A 21,312-nucleotide genomic window follows, 5' to 3' on the forward strand; every position below is an offset into this window, starting at 1 on the left:
ATCTTGATTATGTTGCTGAAAAAAAGTATGTTTACGAGAAATTGGTTGTTATGGACATTTGAAAAACTTTCTAGTTTGACTATGATTTGGGTCTAGCCAATGTGATGATCGTTGGCTACACGTCAGAACTAGTTTCTTTCGAGCATAGCCAATCAAGGTTAATCGCTGGTAGAGTTAGTCCTTTCGGGCCTAGCTAGTCGGGGCTGATCGCTAACATATGCCGATAGATCGTATGTTTTGTTTCAGGAGTAGTCTCTTTATTCTGTCATGTGGTTAAACATGACCATGTGATTCAAAGCTACTTTTCCCTTTCGGGCTGATCACTGGCACATGCTGGTGGATCACATTTTATGATTTAGGGGCTAGTCTCTTTCAGGCCTTATCATGGGGTTGATCGTGGCTATAGTCATTAAAAACTAAGAGAGTTTTTTTGATTTACAGTTATGCATGGCATATTCTGAAAAAGAAATTTATTTTGATAAATGCATCTTAACATTGTTAAATTGTTAATATTTTGAAAATTTTATTCTATTCTTGATCCCACTAGAGATTTTGGAAACTTACTAGGCCACAAACTCATTACACTTTTCAATTTCTTTTTACAGATGCAGCAGAATAGACGGGACATGGGACCAAACAGTGTGGAGTTTAGAGTTTAGAAGACTCTTGATTAATTTTTTCTTGAATAAATTTAATTTGTACCGACTTTGTTACCAATGACGGCGAACTATCTCTCTTAAATAAATATATTAGATTATCTGCTACTGCCATTGCTTGAGTTTGAATTGATTTGTGTATGAATAAAAAGGCAGGCCTTGCATGATGTATAGGGCATCGCTCTAGGGTTCATATGGCCGCATCATATGATCGACCTAAATAACATATTTGAGGCGTAATAGTACCCGAGTCCAATTAGAGCAGGGCTAAGCCTATGAGATAGAGGATCCATACCATACCTTATGTCGAGTATGAATAGATTCTAGATTTTAATATATGTAACCTGCACCAAGATGTTCAATGGCTAGGAAGAGGTTGGATTGAGGCCAATTTTGGGCCGGCGGGCCTTGCATGATGTATCGGGCATGGCTCTAGGGTTCATATGGCCGCATCATGTGATCGACCCAAATAACATATTTGAGGCGTAATAGTACCCGAGTCCAATTAGAGCAGGGCTAAGCCTATGAGATAGAGGATCCATACCATACCTTATGTCGAGTATGAGTAGATTCTAGATTTTAATATACGTAACCTGCACCAAGATGTTCAATGGCTAGGAAGAGGTTGGATTGAGACCAATTCTGGGCCGGCGGGCCTTGCATGATGTATCGGGCATCGCTCTAGGGTTCATATGGCCGCATCATGTAATCGACCCAAATAACATATTTGAGGCATAATAGTACCCGAGTCCAATTAGAGCAGGGCTTAGCCTATGAGATAGAAGATCCATACCATACCTCATGTCGAGTATGAATAGATTCTAGGTTTTAATATATGTAACCTGCACCAAGATGTTCAATGGCTAGGAAGAGGTTGGATTGAGACTAATTCTGGGCCGGGCCCATAATGGATCCTAGGACCATGTACCAATCTAAATTTATATTTTGGATTCTTTAAATTTCCTCTTTCTCGCTAATCTCACGCGATCTATTCCGGAATTTGATCACACCTGAGGCTCGAAAACGAGAGACAACCGGAGCTGATCGCTGGTGTGATGGTGGCGAGAGAGAGGGAGGGAGGAAGGAAGGGGGAAAAGTGAGGGAGAGTGGAAAGGAGAAGGCGGAGCTGCCGACATTAATAGGAGAAGGTCGCGATGCTTCGGAAAGCCCTCATCGCATTCTTCGTCCTCGCCGTCGTCTTTCTCGCCTTCTCCATCTCCCACAGACCGGTCCAGGTCTCCTTTTCCAACCCATTTTCCCGATCCTTTCGCTCTCCGTTCTCAATTTCCCAATCTCTGATCTCTTCCTGATTTCCAGATCCCATTTATAACCGATTCATTTCTTTAATTTGTTGATGATTCCCCGAGGAGGGAGAAATTGTCAGCTTAGTGGGGTTTCGATTTGGTCCGAGAGAAAAAAGATAGCTTTTTGATGTGGGTTTTGATTATCCAAGAGAGCTTTTTGATGTCGATATTGTTAGTTGGGTCATCAGTTGCGGAGAATTATTAATGTCTCAGGGGTTTCCATATAAATGTGATTTATCTTGTAATTTTCTACAAGAATCATCTTGTTTAGGTTGAGACTTGAATTGAGTTCCTTGACGTGGGTCTTTGTTTGCTGATTTGAGCTTGGGTAATGTTAAATGATGCAGTTTTTGTTGCATATGCTATAAATGCTCGAGATTCGCAGTATTGCTTGTTTTTGCTTGGTGGGGGAATTTTTTTTGCAATGATTACTGTTTTGGTTTCTTATGGAGTTTTTTGAAACCTACAGCTGTTGCTTTTTGGTAAACAAATGATTCTTCCAGAGAATTTGTTGGTAAACAAATGATTGCTGTGCAATATCTGGTTTCTCTGGCTTGCTTTTTGTTAATTCTTTAGTATCGCCTCTTTTACCTTGATCCTAGCAACTTTCACCAAAATCATGACACCAGGTCAAACCATTAATCTGTTACGTCTTTAATCTTTTTTCAGTGTTTTCACCTATTTACCTGACAAAGAAAGGACAATTTCTCGTCTTATCTTATAGAAAATGTTTGTTTTTATTTACAGGAGGAATTTAGAGTGCAAAAAGAGCCTGATATAACTCATAGAATTTACTTTGAGGTTGACATTGATGGTCAGCATACAGGTAAATCCGCTAGAGAGTGTTGGATCTAAATTTATATTAACAGTTTGGTGCTCGTAAGTCGAATTTTTTTCTGGCTTATATCAGTTTTTAAATGTTCATAAAATGGCTGTCTTGGTTCAACGTGCTAACGCACCTTGTTCTTATATTCAGTTCTCGATGTATTTTAATTCATATCGCTGTATGTATGCACACACACACTTACATGCATCCACCCGTGCATGCTCCCACACTAAAATCACAATCTATGTTGTTGAGACTAGATGGAATGTTCAATGTACACATTAAAGAAAAAAAAATATGACTTATCAAGAAAAAATAAATATTCATAAGAAATACAAAAAATAAAAAAGAGTCCTGTACAAAAAGAAAGAAAGAAAGAAAGAATGAATGATCAAAATGTTTGTGACTTCAATTAATCTTCAGATGTTGGTATTGTTGAAAATTGGTTTCCAACTAGAGGTTCAGAAAGAAATGGGGTTTCTTCTCTATTTTTGCATGCATTCATGCGTCAATTGAGACAGCATTTTGGAGGACATAGTATTGTCTACAGCCAGTTTAGTAAAACTTGCATGTAGCTATTATACATATCTACGTATGTATGATGTATGTGTATATATGTATGTAAATGTGCACGTTATGTTATGTCTGTTAGTTGATCAAGCTATGGTAGTTAAATGGACAATATTGTGTCAAAAATTCTTAAGCATCTAGACCTCTTGGGGGGTTGATGATTATAGCATCTGTGCATGATATTTTTGGCTTATGAAATGGATAACCCTCAAATTAACACACTCCATTCTTTTGAAATCTTTCAAGTGCTAGTCAGATGGAAAAAATTACAAACTGTATCTTTATTTTCAAAATCATCAAAATCAGTGAATTCAGGATGCGGTAAATCGATGCATCATACCATTAGTAGGTATTTAGGATATACTATCATCTTGCCATACGTCATACCAAGAAGCACTACATTATTTAGTGAAATCATCTTATTTTCACTACTTGTTGTTAAATTCCATAAGCTGTTGTGCACAGTACAGATGCTAGAGTTTTTCAGCTAACAAAATTTAGACACACAATGATTGGTTGTTTTTGTGAGGAAAATTATAAAAAAATTTGAGAATTAAAAGATGAACTTTTTTCATGTTAACTTTTGTGAAAAATTAGCTGCTGATATACAAGTAATTTGTGTCATGGTGGGCTCCTTTTTTGTGAAGAACGGTAGTTGTAGAATTTTGTTGAAAGCCATGAAGTCTAGTATTGCCGAATCTATCATGATTTTCTGAAAATTCGGTTGAAAAACTATATTTCTGTATCACATCATGAACAATTTACATGTTTTGATAGATGATATTAGAAAAGGTGTAGCATTGCTATGTTCCTTCATCTTTTTTTTTTTTTTGATTTTTTTTGCAGGTAGAATTGTCATTGGATTATATGGAAAAGTGGTGCCAAAAACTGTTGGTATGCTTTAGTCTGACTGGGCTTTATACTAAGGTTTACATAGCTCCTCATATCAAACGCATGCTGGCATTGTCTTCCAGATCCTTTTATGATTTCATTTAAAATGTATTGTATGATGTTTGCTGTATTGATGGAAGGGTTGTCAACAATTGCTGAAGTGGATTCCTGTTTCAAGACTAGTGGAACTTAATCATCATTTCTAGATATTACGGGATCACCTTTTGGTTGGTTCCTTCCATACGTGTACTAATTACCACTATATGCTCTCTCTGTTGTCAGAGGTGCACCTCTATCTGTTAATACTTTCTCTAGGGTTATAAGCTGAATAGAGTTGGGTCATTGGTTTGAATTCAGTGCTGGTGATAATTATGAGAGTAGGACTGGATCCTAAATAGATATAGCAAGAAGGTTTTCAGAAACATTTAGATCTGATACTTAATTGGATCCAATTATGGTGTAGATCACTATATTGGCATTAGGTTAGGGTGGTCAACTTCTTTCTCCTAAAAGATGCCTTACTTTTCCCATGGCCTATTTGGCTATACTTTATTTTCTACTATAGAGCTCTGGGTATTTTTAATATTTGTAAGTTTGACGGGTTATGATTTTAAATGTGTATTTGCTGTTATCTAGTCTTTAATATATGTAGATGCCTAATCGTCATAGTTAGTTTCCCTTTTCTATCAGTCTTTGATATTTTAACTGTCTGATGAAAGAGAATACATTATTTGTAACCATATATTTGTATGTATGTTAGTCGGCTATCCCATCAAGAACTTGGATTGTTGCAACTAGTGAATATAGTTGGTCAATGGTGATCATCGCATTGTGTCGACAAAGTTGATGGGTTGATTCTATACTTTCGAGACTATGCATTAGAAGAAATTGCACTGAGTGCTACATATTTTCAAATTCAACTCACGAGCCACATTATGAAGCTATGAGAAAGGGTGATAAAATAAGAAAAGAAAAGAAAATAACAACCATGCTAGAGTATTTTCACCTTTTTTTTTAAAAATGCCAAAAAGTTGAGCAAAAGAAGCTACAAGTAGATATAAAGAAAAAGAGGAAAAAAACTACACACGATGTCTATGTATTTGGAGAAAGAATAGGAGAAAATATACACTAGAGGTAATTGGATAGCAAGAAAGCCATAAAGAAATGATAAAGTGATATTGAGATAGCGACAAGCATCATAAGTAGTAACAGGGGACAAGCATACTACATTGGCAGGCTCGCAGCAAGGATTAACCAAGTACATGTCTCTTTGCAACAGTTATATATGAACTTACTCTAGTATATAAAAGATTGATACGTGTTAATGCTCAAATGGAATAATGGAAGAAACGTTTAGAGGATAGGAACATAAAATCTACAGAACAAACATAGACTTTGTGTACAACTTTGATGGAAGTAGACATGAAAATGATGTCCTGTCAAAATGTGATTAGTTTTATAGCTATTTGTACACTGATGGAGAAATAGATGAAAACATCTCTGATAGAGATAGAGCTCGGTGGATGGAGTAGAGACTTGTTATGTGACCAAGGGATCTTACATGCCTTGGCACCTTAATGGTGAATTTGTGTAAATCAGAATGTTTGGGGTATATGGAAGAACCTAGCAATAAAGATGAATGTGCTAAGACAAGAACACATAGTTCAGTGAGTGGTAAAACTAAGACAGATTGAGGAGTGGATATTTTAGGGGTTTATGGGTTTGCATTGGCGAGGATAAGTTGATGGAGAACTTGATTTGATGATATAAGGATGTATAGCTATATTTGAGGAAGCTCATTGTGGAGCATGATCACAATATTTGGTGAATTTTTCAAATATTCATGAACTAGTTGTGATATGAAGCTCATCTGAATTATTCTTCAGATTATTCACTTCTTCATGAATGGTTTGCGAGTAATTCGTATAATTCATGAATCTTGCAAATAAATCGCAAGATAACGATTAGGTCAGACTTTGGTCACCATCTTGCGCATGGGTAGAAAAGACATGCTGTACTAGGGAAATGGAAATTTTAAAAAAATCAGGGTAGAAATTGAAACAGAAGGAGTTTCCATAACATTTTTTAAGAAAAAGAAAGGAAATAAGAGCATAAGGGGCTGGATCTTCAGTCTTGGGACTGGTGAGACATGATGAACATGGGAATATTAAAAGGATTAAAGGATCTTCAGGCCCCATGCTCTAATCTTCTAAAACAATTAATTAGGGGAACTTAATGCTCATTACTCTCGTTTCCTAAATGAACTTTCTGGCTTCCTCCTTTTTTTCTGCCTCAATATATTCGATATATCTCTTGGGATGCATTTGATGAAAAATGATTATGAAATACTTGAAAGTTGTAATTTTTAATTTTTATTGATTTTCTTTATCTAAGTTTATATATCTAAAATAATTATATTTTTACTTATTAATTTGATTTCACAAATTTGTACCCGATCTTTTCAGTTTTTACCCAATTTTTTCTGAATTCCGAAATTTTCAACCTTGCCGAATTATTCCCCACTGCTGAACTTGTGACTGCGTTAAGGAGATGGTCTCAGATATCTTCATCGAACTGTCTAAGTAGAAGATGAAAGCCTTGATGTGAGAATTTAAGTTGTAAAAAAGGATTTGAAGAACCTGAATTCAGAAAGCCAGTCTCAAATACTCTTAGGTGGTTATGGTTATGAGGTTAAAAAAGAAATGATGATTTTATTGCTTTTGAAATAAAGGCCCCTGTACAAAAAATTATGTTTGATTGTAATTGACTAATCACTGTAGCATTTTGAACTCTCGCTTTGGAAGTTTGTTGGTGTTAGTATTGGTGCTGTTGTTGGCATCTTCTCTCCCAGGAGTAAGTATTTCTTTACCACTCCATTTATAAAGAGAAATGCATTTCATTTTGGACATTAATATTTTTTAAAGTTTATCTGTCTTGTTTATTAACCATATCTTGTTGCTGCCATCACTGCTGTAGTTTGGTTATATTTCTTTTCTTTTTCCCCCTCTTTTTTAGTAGTGGTCCTTAGCTTGTATTTGGGTCCTTATTCTGTCTTAAGCAGATGATCAACCTATTTATTTCATCCAATCATTGCTTCTTGATAGTTATTTACATATTTTCATCTGTAACTCTATGATTTTTTTAAAAAACTTGCTTCTGACATGATATCTAATATTTTTTGTCACACAGAAAATTTCAGGGCCCTTTGCACAGGTACTTTTACTTATCATTTGCTTTTCTATGTTTGCGTTTCTGAATTGTTAAATGTTCTCGATTATCTCGAAACGTTTACACTTTAACTGCAGAAGAATTTTGAGTATTCGCATCAAACTAACACTTACCACAGATCTATATGATGCCATTTTCTGTTTGCAGGTGAAAAGGGCAAGGGAGCCAGGGGAAGGAATCTTCACTACAAGGGAACACCATTTCACCGCATAATATCTGGTTTTGTGATTCAAGGTGGTGATATCATTCATGGGGATGGCAAGGGTAGTGAATCTATATATGGTGGCACCTTTCCTGATGAGAACTTCACCATAAAGCATTCACATGCAGGTTGAGATATTACATTCATGTTTCTTATTCATTCTTGGGCTTGGAATGCTTTTGGTTGTACTTCTAGTTCAGCTTATAATTTGCTAATTCATGAAAAATATTTTTCTTAATTTTTCTTATATATCTACTTCCTTTTCATTTATGGAGGTAAAATATATGCATTAGTGTAAGTCATACTATAATTGGTTACCTCTTCTAGAATGCAATCATATGGTATTAAGTTTTATTTGATTATTGTCCATAGTTTGTAGCGCCATGAGTTTTGATTGCAAAAGTTGCTATATCTTGTCACATCAAGGTTTGGAAAAAAATACACAAGATAAGTGTGGCTGAAATAAGAATGTTGAGATGGATGTGTGGTAATACAAGAAAAGATAGAATGAAAAATGAAGCCATTCGTAAAAATGTGGAGGTACCATCAATTGAGGACAAATTGAGAGAAGGACGTCTTAAATGATTCGGGCATGTACTATGTAGGTTGAGGGATGTACCGTTATGAAGGAGTGATTTAACATATGTAGAAGGAAAGTGGGGTGGAGGTAGACCGAAAATCTTATGGGATGAAGTTGTAAGGAAGAAAAGACTTGATTTTGTTACATCTTTCAAAAAGTGTGGCCCTAAGTAGACCAAAATGGAGGAAATGGATTGACAACCGACCCCAACTAGTGAGATTAAGGCTTAGTTGAGTCGAGTTGAGTTGAACGTCAAGGTTTGAAAAAATTAATCTAACAATGGTATGTACTGGTATGTACTGCACAATAGTATCTGCAAATGATGACTAGGTACAGGGGCATATACTGCACTTCAAACCTTGTATCTCATTCATCTCATTACCTATTCTCTTGATGTAAAAGATGGGAAAGCTATCACCGATTCGTTAAGAAACAAAGCTGGTACATCAAAGATGCAAGAAAAGGCTTCCTGGAGGGTCTTTTTTTTTCGGGTTTTGTTGGGGGCAGAGGTAAACAGGTGAAGACACAAGTGACTGTGATGAAGAGAGATTTTGGTAGAGGGCCTGGATGTTTCTCTGTGGACATTCTGATGATGTGAGATGGCTTATATGTTGTTTAAAGTGCTGTAGTAGGGTTTGCTTATACACATACACTATACATATATAGAAACAATAAAATTTATCTTGTTATTCATAACAGCGAGGCCTTTGTTTCTCAAAGGCTATGCTGTATTATATATGGATATGTTATACATGCTTTTATGGAGGTGGGGCAGAGGTTGTGTTTATAATGAAGAAGTTTGCACACAGTATCAATTTCAAAGATGGGGATTGCAGAATGGAAATTTAAACCATTGAATATGATATGCGAGGTCTAGAATGCCTGTAAATAAACAAAAAAACACGTGCTTTGGAGACCTCTTGTCTTTTCATCAAGTAATCCCAAATAAAAACTTCCAATGGCATGACACAGTGTTTTGATTTGGGGAGATGAATTGGCAAGGGATCTCTGAAAACCTCTGAAATATAAGGTTTTTTAGAGACCTTTTAGACCTGGTAGGTCATATCCAATGGTTTAGATTTCCATTTTGCAACCATTGTCTTTAAATTTAATATGGTGTGCAAACTCCTTATTTCCATCCGTTACATATTACAACTCAACCTATATGTGTGTAGTTTCAGAAACAAAGGCCTCATTGTGGTGAATAACAAGATAATAAATACTACCATGTGACTTCTGATGTTAGTCTTCTGAAAAGTTTTGGTGAGGTTTGAGGGTGGCTTCTCTTGCATATCCGAATTAATGCTGTTAATTGTTTGAAGGCAAATTATGGACGGAGTCCTAATAGCAAACGAGTGCAATCAAACCCCCTGCCCACCTGATCCTTGTGTGATGTCATGTTCTTGGGTATGTCTTGTAAATGTACATATTTGGCTTCATGCCCCGATGAAGAAGAAGAGGAAGATATTGGATTTTTTAATGGTTTTTAAGGATTTTCTTTGTTTTCTGTTGCATCATTCTCTAGTATTTTTCCGTAAGGCAAGCATAATTTGCAGTATGCTTGCATTAATTACTAAACAATAGTACATTGGCATGATTTCATTATAGATTAGCGTTATTTGATGTTAATAATGTAATCTTCAAACCATTATCACATGAAATTATTACATGTCAGGGCATGGGCATGACATAGGGTTGCATTACATGATGTCCCTATCTGCACATAGTTGCATAAAGTTAGAAATAACAGTATTACATTATTTGCATCACCGAGTTCATTTGAAAGGGCAAATACATTATTTATCCATCTTTGAATATTAGTATCATCTTGAATTATAAAAACACATTCATTTTTCAACTTTTTCTGTCAGTAATATTTCTTTAAGTTCTTCACTTTGCTTCAAATTGTTCTGTTTGAATTTAATACTATCATTTTTGTAAAACCAAAACAAGTCTCGATTGTTGGTGTTTCATTTAGGAATTGTTTCACTTCCCTCTTTATAGCCAATGATGAGACATCACTTAATCAGTGGTAAATGTGTTTCATTCTAACTTCATAAACTTGCTTGTTTCCAGTTCATGAATGGCAAATCTTGTTGATGATTGGTTTAAACTCTTAGTTGTTATTAAACATTTAGGATATTTTTTGATAGAAATATTGTCAAACCCTTTAAAAGGTGTCAGAATGCAAGTTACATATGAGAGTACCATGAATTTTGACATTTTTATTTACATACAAGAGAGGGTTTTAAATATTACGCTAAATGAAGAGAATTTGCAGCCCAAATAATATCAAGGTGATTTGAATATGGAAGACAAAGATCAAGTAACAGAATTCAAAGAAGCCAATACTGCTAACCAAAGAAAGTAGTTTGCCATTTCTCATTCTGTCTGCCCAGTAAATTTTTAGATGGATAGTTCAATTCTTGATATGCTAGTTGCAAACCAGATTAAATGATATGTGGTACATCATTGAGTATGATACCATGACAATTCAACTACACTGATAGAAGAAAAGATGATAAGAACTCGATAAAAGTAATGGGATTGCAAAAAGGGACTAAATGTTGAAACCACAAGCAGAAGCCCCTAAAAGTTGATTTTTGGCAAAGATTGGGGGAGTAAGAATTTGGTAGAGGAAATTAGGAGCTAGGAGCAATAGTCCAAAGTTGTTTGAGATACCATGGGCATATGCAACTTACTCTATTTTTGATTGAGAGGTTAGAAGTTAGAAGCAGTAAATAACAAAAAGTTGTTTGAGGTCATCTGGACATGCTATGTAGGCTGTGTTTAGTTGATCCGTGGAATATGACCATTACCAAAAGCATAAAGCTCAGCCATTTAAATTTTGTCTGTATTCTTCTTAAGGATGGTTGCTGTGGCCTTCAATTTGTTTGCACAAATTCTACAAAATTCTTAATGCTATTTGTGTTGTTGTAATGCTGGTATAGCCCAGTATGTTATATGTATATTGCACTCAAATTTATCTTTGGCAATTTTGATTTTAAATTCCTCGGTTACATGAATAAGTAATCCTACTTCAATCCTACTTTAATCCTATTTTCAGGTATTGTCTCGATGGCGAACTCTGGGCCAGATTCGAATGGATCCCAGTTCTTTATAACCACTATTAAAGCAAGCTGGTAAAATGCGGAACTCAAACCATGTAAGAGCTAGGATTGCCAAGTAATTTGATACATCTGCTACATTCGTGAACTAGGTTGGATGGAGAGCATGTTGCCTTTGGTAAAGTAATTCATGGTATGGACACGGTCTACGCAATTGAGGGGGGAGCAGGGACGTACAGTGGGAAACCAAGGAAGAAGGTTATCATTGTTGACTGTGGGGAGATACCCAGAAGCCAATGGGATGAGGAAAGCTGAGCAATCAGCAGCTGTCATTTTGTAACAATGTAGAGCTGATTCTGTGATAGTATATGAGTTTGACAGGCTGCTTGAGGCCTGGTGTTCGCTTAACCTGTATGATCTTGTACCAATGAAAAGATGCTACATCCGAATTTGTACCCAAAAAAAAAATGATGCTACATCTGAATCACATAATGGAAGGTTTTCCCTGCTAAGTAGTTGGCATTACATTTTTTTTTTCTTTTTGTCTTATCAGTGTTTTGTGATGCATTATTCCCTGGTTGTATTTTTCGATCACATTTCCCCTATTCCCATGAATTTTTAGCATTAAGCAATAGTTTTTTCTATTTTTTTCTTCCCTTCTATGTTAATCACTGATGACTGTAGCCTTGTAATATCTGCAGTTGCGAGGGGTGTATACCATGGGTGTTACATCAAGTTCAGTTCGGACTTTATAAGCTGTACCACGCCACATCTGAATTTATGTGAAGTAAGAGGATGTGATTGTTGTTAAGAGAACAAAGGGTAACAAGCAAAGCTAAGAATTATTTTGCTGGTGATTATGTGAGCACTAGTTGTAACTTGTGTTTGTAAGAACATGCTAAAGTTCACTTGATTCTGTGTCTGAGCTCCTCCAATCAAAGTCCGAGTCCGCCACCTCTCTCATCAACTAATATGTTCGAAGCCTCATTTGTTATTCTTACACGTGGATTGTCTCAAGTAAAAAAAAAAAAAAGGTCATTAAAAAAAAAAAGTTAGGCGTTGTCTTAGCATCACCTTTATATTTCTATTTTTCAAAAAATATATTTTTTTTATTCTTTTTAAAATAAATATGTTTGAATGTAATTAATTTTTTTCAAAAATAAATTTGGATGTCACGGTGGATGAGACAATGGTAAACTGCAAATCTGGCAATGGTGTAGCAAAGGGGGTGATGGTATGGTGGAGACAAATGTAATGGTGGCGGAGATGATATTAATGAGGACAAATCGTAGCGGAGATGGTAGCGATAATAATGATGACAGTATGATAGTAATTATGATAGTAGCGAAAATAGAAGCGATAATAATAATAATAATGGCAATGATCATGACAATAGTAATGGCAGCGGTATAAGAGATAATAATAACGATGGTGAAAATGATGTTGGCGATGATAGTTAAAATATAGGTTTTTATTTTTAAAAGTCTTGAAAGTAAAAATTTGTTATTTTCATTTTTTATAGAAAAAATGACAAATATTTTTTTTAAAAAATAAAAAAATAAAAATATTAGTCAAATTTTTTATCTCGATTTTTACAATTTTATTTATAAAAAATTAAAAACAAGCGATAAAAGCCTAAAACTGTGAATGATAGCTTTGCTCTCCAGCATCCGCCCACAGCAATGGCCGCCGGGATTCCTCTACCTTTATCCGACCCCAAGCCCCACTCCCAATCCCAGCTGCCACCCTCCCATCCCTCCCTTCTCCCACGCCCCAGTCGCCGCCCATTCTTCCTCGTCCTTTACCACAACCAATGCTCCTCTCCTCCGCCGCCGCTCTTCCCCCTCCCTCCATACCACCGGCGCTGCAACCCCCACCCCATCACCTCCTCTCGAACAGCGACGAGAGGTAGCACGGCATACCAATACCTCCCATCCTGTTTTAATCTAACCGCGGGGAGAGATAGCGAGGGTCACGCCTTCTCCTCATCTTTCTCCCGGCCTCTCCCCACCGCCGCCGCGAGAGCCGGACCGCCTCTCAAGAAAAGCCGCCGCGCCTCCTCCTCCTCTCTCCGGCCCATCCGGTTCGATGCGAACCGCCGAGTTATGTGTAACCGTCCGCCGGTTCGTAATGTTCTTTCCGGTTCCTGTATCTCAGCGGTTGAACTTTGAACAGTTTGTGGAATTGCGGCACGTGTAAGCTCCTTTCTTACCACGCCCGGATCTAATCAAACGGCTGCGATTAAGTCGTCTCAGTCCGAATGCAGGTAGAGTCATGGATTCCGTCGTCTTCATATATATTGAAACTAATCAGAGCAGCGGGCGGCAGCCTGGGAAACGGGAACAAAAAGCTCAAATTGGCGCGCGTCTCCGCCGCCGTTCTCTCCCCCCTCGGAAACCCTAGCAGAGCCTCCCATCTCTTCTCCCTTCCCGTCTCGATCAAAACCCTAACCCCGGAGTCTTCCTTTCCTTTCGTCTCTTCTGTCTTCGGGCGCAGGAATATGGCATCGTCGGTGCTCTCGGACTGCTCTTTGCCGGCGCCGGCTCGGCTTCTTCCATTCCAGAGGAGCGTCCAAAGTCGGACGTCCCAATTCCAGCGCTCGGTTTCGTTCGCGTGGAGGCCCTTGAGCCTGAGTGCGATTCGATCCACTGCCTCTCCTCATTGGAGCTTATCGGCCTCCGCATCAGGTAATACGGTTTATGCCCTCGGATTCCACTTTAATTCAGTTTAGATGTTGAATAGACTATAAGCCTGCAGCTGGAATGGTGATCAAGCTGCCACCTTTGTCGTCGGCCCCAATGGATTTTTCCTTTTCCTTCTCTTTGCTCCCCAAGTTGCTGGTTGCACGGAGATTTGAGAAATGAATTCTGGTGAATTTTGTTGAAAATACATCCTTTTTCATGAGATTGCTAAGCCTATTTTTGATTGATTTGTTGAATTGTAGATCAATACTAAGAAATTTTTTTTTTCTTATCCTCTGACTCTCCTGGACGTATTTATACCGAAGTCGTATAATAAAATCTGTCCAACCAAAAATTGTATTTATTACTGTTTGTTATTTTAGTTGTCAGAGTAAGTACTATAACTGTTTAAATCTGTTTAAGAGGGGAAAGTGAGAAACACTTGGTCTAATGCAGTTTCAACAGGACATCTGACGCATGCAAGCAGAAAAGAATCTTAATTTCTTTTCGGGCAAAATTATGTGCCGTGGCACCCTTTTCTCGCAAATTCTAATCCTTGGCTGATGAAAATTTTAATTATTAGTTGTATTGTGATCAGGGTTTTAAATTTTTTGGGACAGGGGTGTCCCGATTTCTCGATGGAACGGGATGCCTCGCAACTAGCAATCCTTGAAAAGTGGCAGCAACAGATGCTGACATGAAATTTCGAGAATTGCCCGATCCCAACTAACACTTAGCTACCGCGTATGTATTTCACCTATACCTGACAACCATAGGATCGGAGATCTGAGTAGGGAATGGAGTGGTGGTGGTGTGTACAGTACTCATGCAAGAGTTAACCTTATAGAGAAAACTTTATTTTTATGATTGTAGGCCTTATTCAATATGGTTTTTCTTATAAAAGAAAGTAAATGGAAAAGCTATTATTTGCCTTGTGTATTATTATGATATCAAAAAAAACTGCATATGTTATGCATTCTAGGAGACGACTTTTCAAAGTTGCATCCTTCAGTTATGGTTGTTGTCTTATGTTAGATGCACTGTTATTAGAATATTTTTTACTAGCTTATTTTTGTTAATTTTTGTATACAGTGGCTGTAACTACTGAAACTTCTGCTAAGGTTATTGATGGCAAGGCAGTTGCAAAGCAGATAAAAGACGAAATTGCTGGAGAAATAGTGAGGATGAAGGATGGGATTGGGATTGTTCCAGGATTGGCAGTCATTCTGGTAGGTTCTCGGAAGGACTCTCAAACATATGTTCGCAATAAGAAGAAGGCTTGTGAAGCTGTGGGTATCAAGTCTTATGAAGCTAATTTGCCTGAAGACAGCACTGAAGAAGAAGTGCTTAAGCACATTGCTTGCTTTAATGATGATCCATCAGTTCATGGCATCCTGGTTCAGTTGCCTCTGCCTCGTGTAGGTTTCTTTTTCTGATGCTTAAATTAGTGAAAAATCAGTTCTTGCAATATATCCATATATATATATATTTATTTGTTTATTTGATGATTAATTCTTGTATGACTCCTCAATAAATACTAAAGAATAAGATTGGTACCATGTTGCATTAAACAAATAGTGTTTGGCATGCGTAATGTATGTGAAAGAGAATATGATGCTAAATTTCTACAAGAAGCCAGCAGAGCATGATGTGGGCCTGCAAGTTGATTGCTAAAATATGTTGAAAATGGTTTTGGCTTTACATTGAGCATTCAGTCATATGAGGGAACCATGGAAGCTTTTAGATAATTATAAAATTAATCTTAGGCGTGACGAAATCAGAGTCCAGCAGCATGTTCGGGCTTTTGCGTTATATACAGAAAGATGTTATGACTTATCATTATCATTGAATATTTTAACAAATATTGTACATATTTATTTAAAAATATAGCACGGTGACACACTATGTTAGTTTTCTTATATAACCCTGTCATCATCATATTGTTAGGGATAATCTTCATGTGGAGGAATTAGCTTTCAGCGATGTTACTTGGTACCTTCAATTTATTCAGAAGTACCCTCATCTGATGCCTAAACATGGATATTTTTTGTGACACCTGAACATGTCTGTAAGTAAAAAGATTCTTATATATTGAAAACATCTGACGATTAGTAACACAACCACACCCCACATGTGAATCTGAACCTATTTAAGATAGGTTTTTTACATTATGCCTTCGTGTGACTATAATTGTTATTTCTTGGCCAGTGAATGAAAATATTTTAAAGAGCTATGACCATTATCATGCACATTTTTCGCTAAAATTGTTGCACTTATGTCGTATCTTCATATTGTTTTAGTATCTACAAAAAGTTTGTCCCTTTTGCTCATGCAAAAAAAATTACTGATCATGAGTTAGTATGCAGCATGTTCCCACAATCATTCCATGATTCTTTGTTTGTTCTTCAAGTTGTTCTTAATGGTATGTTCTGTGTTTTTCATCATTGTGGCTTATGCAAATGTTTGTTTGCTATGTGGCAGCATATGAATGAGGAGAAAATTTTGAATGCCATTGGTTTAGAGAAAGATGTGGATGGTTTCCATCCATTGAATATTGGCCGTCTTTCTATGCAAGGTAGAGATCCTTTGTTTGTTCCCTGTACCCCTAAAGGGTGCATGGAGTTGTTGCACAGGTATGGTGTAGAGATCAAAGGGAAGAGAGCGGTTGTGATTGGGCGGAGCAATATTGTTGGAATGCCTGCTGCATTATTGTTGCAAGTATTACACTTTATCTTATTGTTCTTCTCATATAGCATTTTTCAATCTAATTTAATATTATTTCTTTTGCTGTTTATTGAGGAGGCCTCTATAGTTTTATGTTTTCTCCCTTTCTTTGTTTAATTATGGGCTTTTAAAACTTTTACAGAAAGCAAATGCAACCATTAGCATGGTGCACTCATACACTAAGAACCCTGTGGAAATCACAAGACAGGCAGATATCATCATTTCAGCTGCTGGAGTAGCTAATTTGGTGAGGGGTAGCTGGATAAAGCCTGGTGCAGTTGTGATAGACGTTGGGATCAATCCAGTTGATGTGAGAGGATCTCTCCCTTAAATCTTTAACTAATAATTCCTGTTTAAAATAAATATATAGGAATGATCTGTCCTAATTGTTTTTGATTGTTACTGATCTTGCAAGCTGAAATATGATAGCTGGATTGATTGTGAAATTTTTTCTGACATTGTGTACTCATATCTGCGAGCTTAATCACAACTCTATAGTTCTTGCTAATCTACAAAATTCAAAGTTATTAACTTCCAGTGGAATGACAAAAAGGTAGGTATAGCAGCTTTAGCTATATTTTCACAGTTAGTTGTCTCTTTTTCAACACTTCGTTACTTGTTTGCATATGCTAAAAGATCATGACACTTTATAGGGATCAGACTTCTCCTATGGAATCAAAAAAACTACATAGCGAAAATTTATTAAAGGCTGTTCAGGAACTATTTCCCACATCAAATAAATAAATATAAAAAGTGCTTTTCTAGTCAGAGACTTGTTTTTCCCCCTATTTTTGTATCTGAACTGAGAAGCCATACTCATGGCTGTGGCTCTCTTTCTAAGAGAGGCTTGACCCCCTCTTTATCAAATGAGGCTCACCCTCCTCCACCATGCCATGAATATGCATGTGTTCTGCCCTGGTCTCTGCTGGTCCAGCTATTGCTACTTTAGGCTTGTTTCTATTGTCTTTCTCTCCTTCAATACCCTCCACTCTTATCTTTCTAACCCTTTCTCTTTGTCTCTCTGTGTATCTATTGATGCGGTTCTCATTTTGAAGCCTTTTTTTTAATTCTCATATGATTTACTCGCTTGAGATAAATGCTTTTTAAGAATATTTGTGGTTCTAGTTTTCTTCTTTCAGACATCATTCTTATGGTGTATGATATTTCATCATAGGGTTCATGTTGGGACTGAAGAGCGCCCATCAGTTTATGGAAAAAGATTTTTTTTTTTTTTTGGGAAGATCGTGTTCCCTCACAAGGAGGGCAAGCTCTGGAAAGAAGTCCATGGACATCATTGACATCACTAGAGGAATGTACCTTTCTTTTGAGTATGGAATAGCAGATTGTGCTGTTGGATGGTATTTCTTTCAGATACCCTTCTCAACCATACAGATTTCAGCCATCTACTGATTTTTTTAAGCCCAACTTTCTATTGATTATAATTTTCGGCTGAAACCATGACAGCCATTAATGGTCATTTAATGGCCACCGTGCCTGTTTCTGATGCTGCTTGTTGCAATATATGTACACATGGTATATTAAATAACATCTAGGATTTATATAATAGTAAATTACAGGTTTGGAGGAGCTCATCATTAGAAGGTTAGCATATTAAGTCCTTGACTAAGTTATCAAGTATCAAACTATCAACTATACTTTTGTTTGATGTTTTATTCTGTTTGTATCTTCCAATTAATGAAGATTTGCTGAAGTTTCTAATTGATACACGAGCACTACTTGAACTTATCTATAAAATTTGGTATAGCTAATTCTCAAAGACCTAAAGATTTTAAGTTGATAAGTTCAACATATTTTTCGATTGATGGAAGGTGAAGAATCTACGATAAACAACAGGAAATAATGTGTTTAGGTAGGGGAGGTTGTCCCCACCTATATATTCTGAAGTACTCACAGCTAATATTTACCGGCTTAAGTATTATGACCAATTGTTAACACCTAGTTCATAACAGCGCAATTCAAATAGTTAGTTCAAAAAAGCTAATCTCAGATAAGTAGTTACGACTCCTCTAGATTTTTCATTAAAAAAAAATTATTAACCAACCAAACAGCAAATAATAGTGAATTCTGGAGATAATCTTTTGCAGCATCACTTTATTCCTGCATTTTTTTAAGGACTGCAGTAATTTCTTTCTTTGCATGAAACAGGCCCTCAATGTTTCCGGTCAAATTCTGCAGATGTAATGAAAACTCGTGAAATTTTATAATTAGTTTCATGAAATACTCTCTAAAAGTAATTTCTGAGACTTTGATCCCTTAGTCTTCCATCGTTTGATAGCCAAAATAGGATGGCTCTGTAATCTCCCTTGGCTGGGGAGCTCACTTGGTGTCCCAGCATTAAAAAGGAACACACTACCTTGGTGTCTGAAAAATGTGTAATAAATCAACTGATTGGCTGTTCTGCTTTATCTCAAATTTATCTCAAAGGCATTGCGCATATGTGCCCAATTTTAAAGGATTAGATTAAGTGAAACCATTGTTTACAGAGGCTTATTTGAGCCTAAGCCTGCCCAATGCCTTGAGGCATGATTCTCAAAAAACACCTAAAGACTTATAAGTGAGGTTATAGTTGGAGCATACTTGTTGCTAGTGTGGCTTGTGGTGCCTGCCATTCACTATCTTTTATGCAATTTATGTGAGCGTATGTATCTGATTTCAATTATTTCCAAAACCAAATAAGAGAATTATTTGTTTTTTTTTTCTATTGTTTAGTTGTCGTCAACTTAAATATAGTTTGTAGAGAACTAAATGGTCATGCAGACACTATCGCATTATGGTATTGGATCAGGTAACTTATTGATATATTTGATTCAAGATCTCTGACCAATTGAATATTGCAATGATTTCTACCAACATGAAAATGTTGGGTTTCTAACAATGTTCACATGAAACACTTTACTTTGCATGCCAGGTATTGCTTTCATAGAAAGAAATTGCTTGAAGCTTGTGCCCCAAGGCTAACCTTAATTAGTCTGGACACCCTCTCATTAAGCTTTTGCTTTTTTAGATGCTTGGTAAAATTGAACAAAAATTACGTCAATCTTTGTTTCTCTTAACATTTCCATCCTTCGCAACGTGGTTGATTGTTAATATCTACATTAATTATTTTAGAGAAATGTTAAATCCATTGCTCTCAATGTCTTTGAATATCTCAGTCGCACAAAGAAAATACTGTACTACGTGGACTAAAATCTTTGTTTGTTTCAGGATGCTCAAAGCCCTCGTGGTTATCGACTGGTTGGTGATGTCTGTTATGAAGAGGCCTGTAAGGTAGCTTCTGCTATTACACCAGTTCCTGGTGGAGTTGGTCCAATGACCATAGCCATGCTACTATCCAACACACTCAGCTCAGCAAAAAGGATACACGATTTCAAGTGATACTTCAATCCCGGTCTAAATTGACATATATAAATGCATACATCTTGCTGAGTTTGTGCCTCCAATTTTTGGTGCCTTTCGAGTTGAACCTGTTTTGTTGATTTGGATGTTCTTGGTCCACCTGGAATGGGTTAATTATCCCATGGAATCAACTTATAAACGAATATTCACACGAGCTAAAGAACAGATTGGCACTCTTGGCATGATTGAGAAATAACACCTTGTCCATTTTACTTTTTTCCTTCAAAATTTCTCCATTAGGTTTTGGTATACATATGTGTGCACTTACACAGATGGAAAGTTCTTATGATGTCAAACCATGCAGTAATCATAAAAAAGCATATGCGGGGTGCATGTACATTCTTTCTCCTGAGGCGTTATCAACCATCTAAAGTGCCATCTGATGTTTCACTTGTATTAGGTGAGCCAATAACAAGTCTTTTAAGGTTCTCTATGAATCCTTCAGAAAAATATTACACTAATTGAGTCATGTTTAAAAATTGCTGATGATACGTGGGTAACATTTGCAACTTCTAATTTACAGATGGAACTCTGGAGGCAATGGATTGCACAATTGGCGTAGCCCTTCTCCTAGTATCGGTTTCAATTCTAATGTACTGAGAAAACTCTTTATCTTCTAAAATGCTTGCCCTCAATGCAATAGGATTTGATTGCCAAACCCAGGAAGAACTGACTCCCATGGTGGTAAATTAAGATTGTGCATGTCAAAGTTGGTGGATGAGAATTCGAGGGGTTCAACTCAGTTTGGCTCCATGTGGATTTTAAGTCGGTGGCATGTAACATTCCCGGTATCCCACCACCCCACTTTTATATAGGGCATACCACCTGGCTGAAAACTCTCTATCTTCTAAAATGCTTGCAGCCTGCTTTCTCTTAGTAAGCAGTCTGCTTGTTCTCCATGATGAGAATTTAACAAGAACCTAATCTTATGGGATGATCTAATTCTTATGGTAATTTTTTTGATAAATCCCCCGCCCCCTCTCTCTTCCTGTGGTTAAGTCATGTTCTTTCGACTTGTTTCTTACATTTCCAAGTTATCAATTGTCTCACAGCGGATCGATAGCAACTGATTCTAGCAAAGTTGTGATGAATTAGTTGCAAGGGGTTGGAACAAGACTGCCTCCAGGATCAGGAAAAAGAGGGGGGGTTTGCTTTTACCCGCTCT

The 21,312-nt window shown here is 36.8% G+C and overlaps 2 protein-coding genes across 5 annotated transcripts; both read left to right on the forward strand.

Annotated features, from left to right (window-relative positions):
• Positions 1 to 1,625: 1,625 nt before the first annotated feature.
• Positions 1,626 to 11,850, forward strand: LOC103720612 (peptidyl-prolyl cis-trans isomerase CYP21-1). 2 transcript variants are annotated; one of them, XM_008810408.4, is made up of 7 exons: positions 1,628 to 1,891; positions 2,708 to 2,786; positions 4,203 to 4,250; positions 7,437 to 7,460; positions 7,623 to 7,805; positions 11,325 to 11,400; positions 11,478 to 11,850. In XM_008810408.4, exons 1-7 carry the CDS (start codon positions 1,811 to 1,813, stop codon positions 11,638 to 11,640), a joined length of 654 nt encoding a protein of 217 aa, XP_008808630.1. In that variant the 5' UTR covers positions 1,628 to 1,810; the 3' UTR covers positions 11,641 to 11,850. The 2 variants fall into 2 exon arrangements, with proteins under 2 accessions (XP_008808632.1, XP_008808630.1); XM_008810410.4 differs by lacking the exon at positions 7,437 to 7,460 and having other exon boundaries at positions 1,626 to 1,891.
• A 1,145-nt stretch (positions 11,851 to 12,995) lies between these two features.
• On the forward strand, positions 12,996 to 20,985 carry LOC103720611 (bifunctional protein FolD 4, chloroplastic-like). Of its 3 annotated transcripts, XM_026809819.2 has the most exons (8): positions 12,999 to 13,520; positions 13,592 to 14,012; positions 15,099 to 15,424; positions 16,488 to 16,724; positions 16,873 to 17,040; positions 19,956 to 20,122; positions 20,452 to 20,547; positions 20,671 to 20,980. In XM_026809819.2, exons 2-7 carry the CDS (start codon positions 13,826 to 13,828, stop codon positions 20,516 to 20,518), a joined length of 1,152 nt encoding a protein of 383 aa, XP_026665620.2. In that variant the 5' UTR covers positions 12,999 to 13,520; positions 13,592 to 13,825; the 3' UTR covers positions 20,519 to 20,547; positions 20,671 to 20,980. The 3 variants fall into 3 exon arrangements, with proteins under 3 accessions (XP_026665619.2, XP_008808627.2, XP_026665620.2); XM_026809818.2 differs by having other exon boundaries at positions 12,996 to 14,012; positions 20,671 to 20,985; XM_008810405.4 differs by having other exon boundaries at positions 12,997 to 14,012; positions 20,475 to 20,547; positions 20,671 to 20,983.
• The last annotated feature ends 327 nt before the right edge of the window (positions 20,986 to 21,312 follow it).

Source organism: Phoenix dactylifera, chromosome 18, assembly GCF_009389715.1.
Source record: "Phoenix dactylifera cultivar Barhee BC4 chromosome 18, palm_55x_up_171113_PBpolish2nd_filt_p, whole genome shotgun sequence".
NCBI lineage: Eukaryota > Viridiplantae > Streptophyta > Magnoliopsida > Arecales > Arecaceae > Phoenix > Phoenix dactylifera.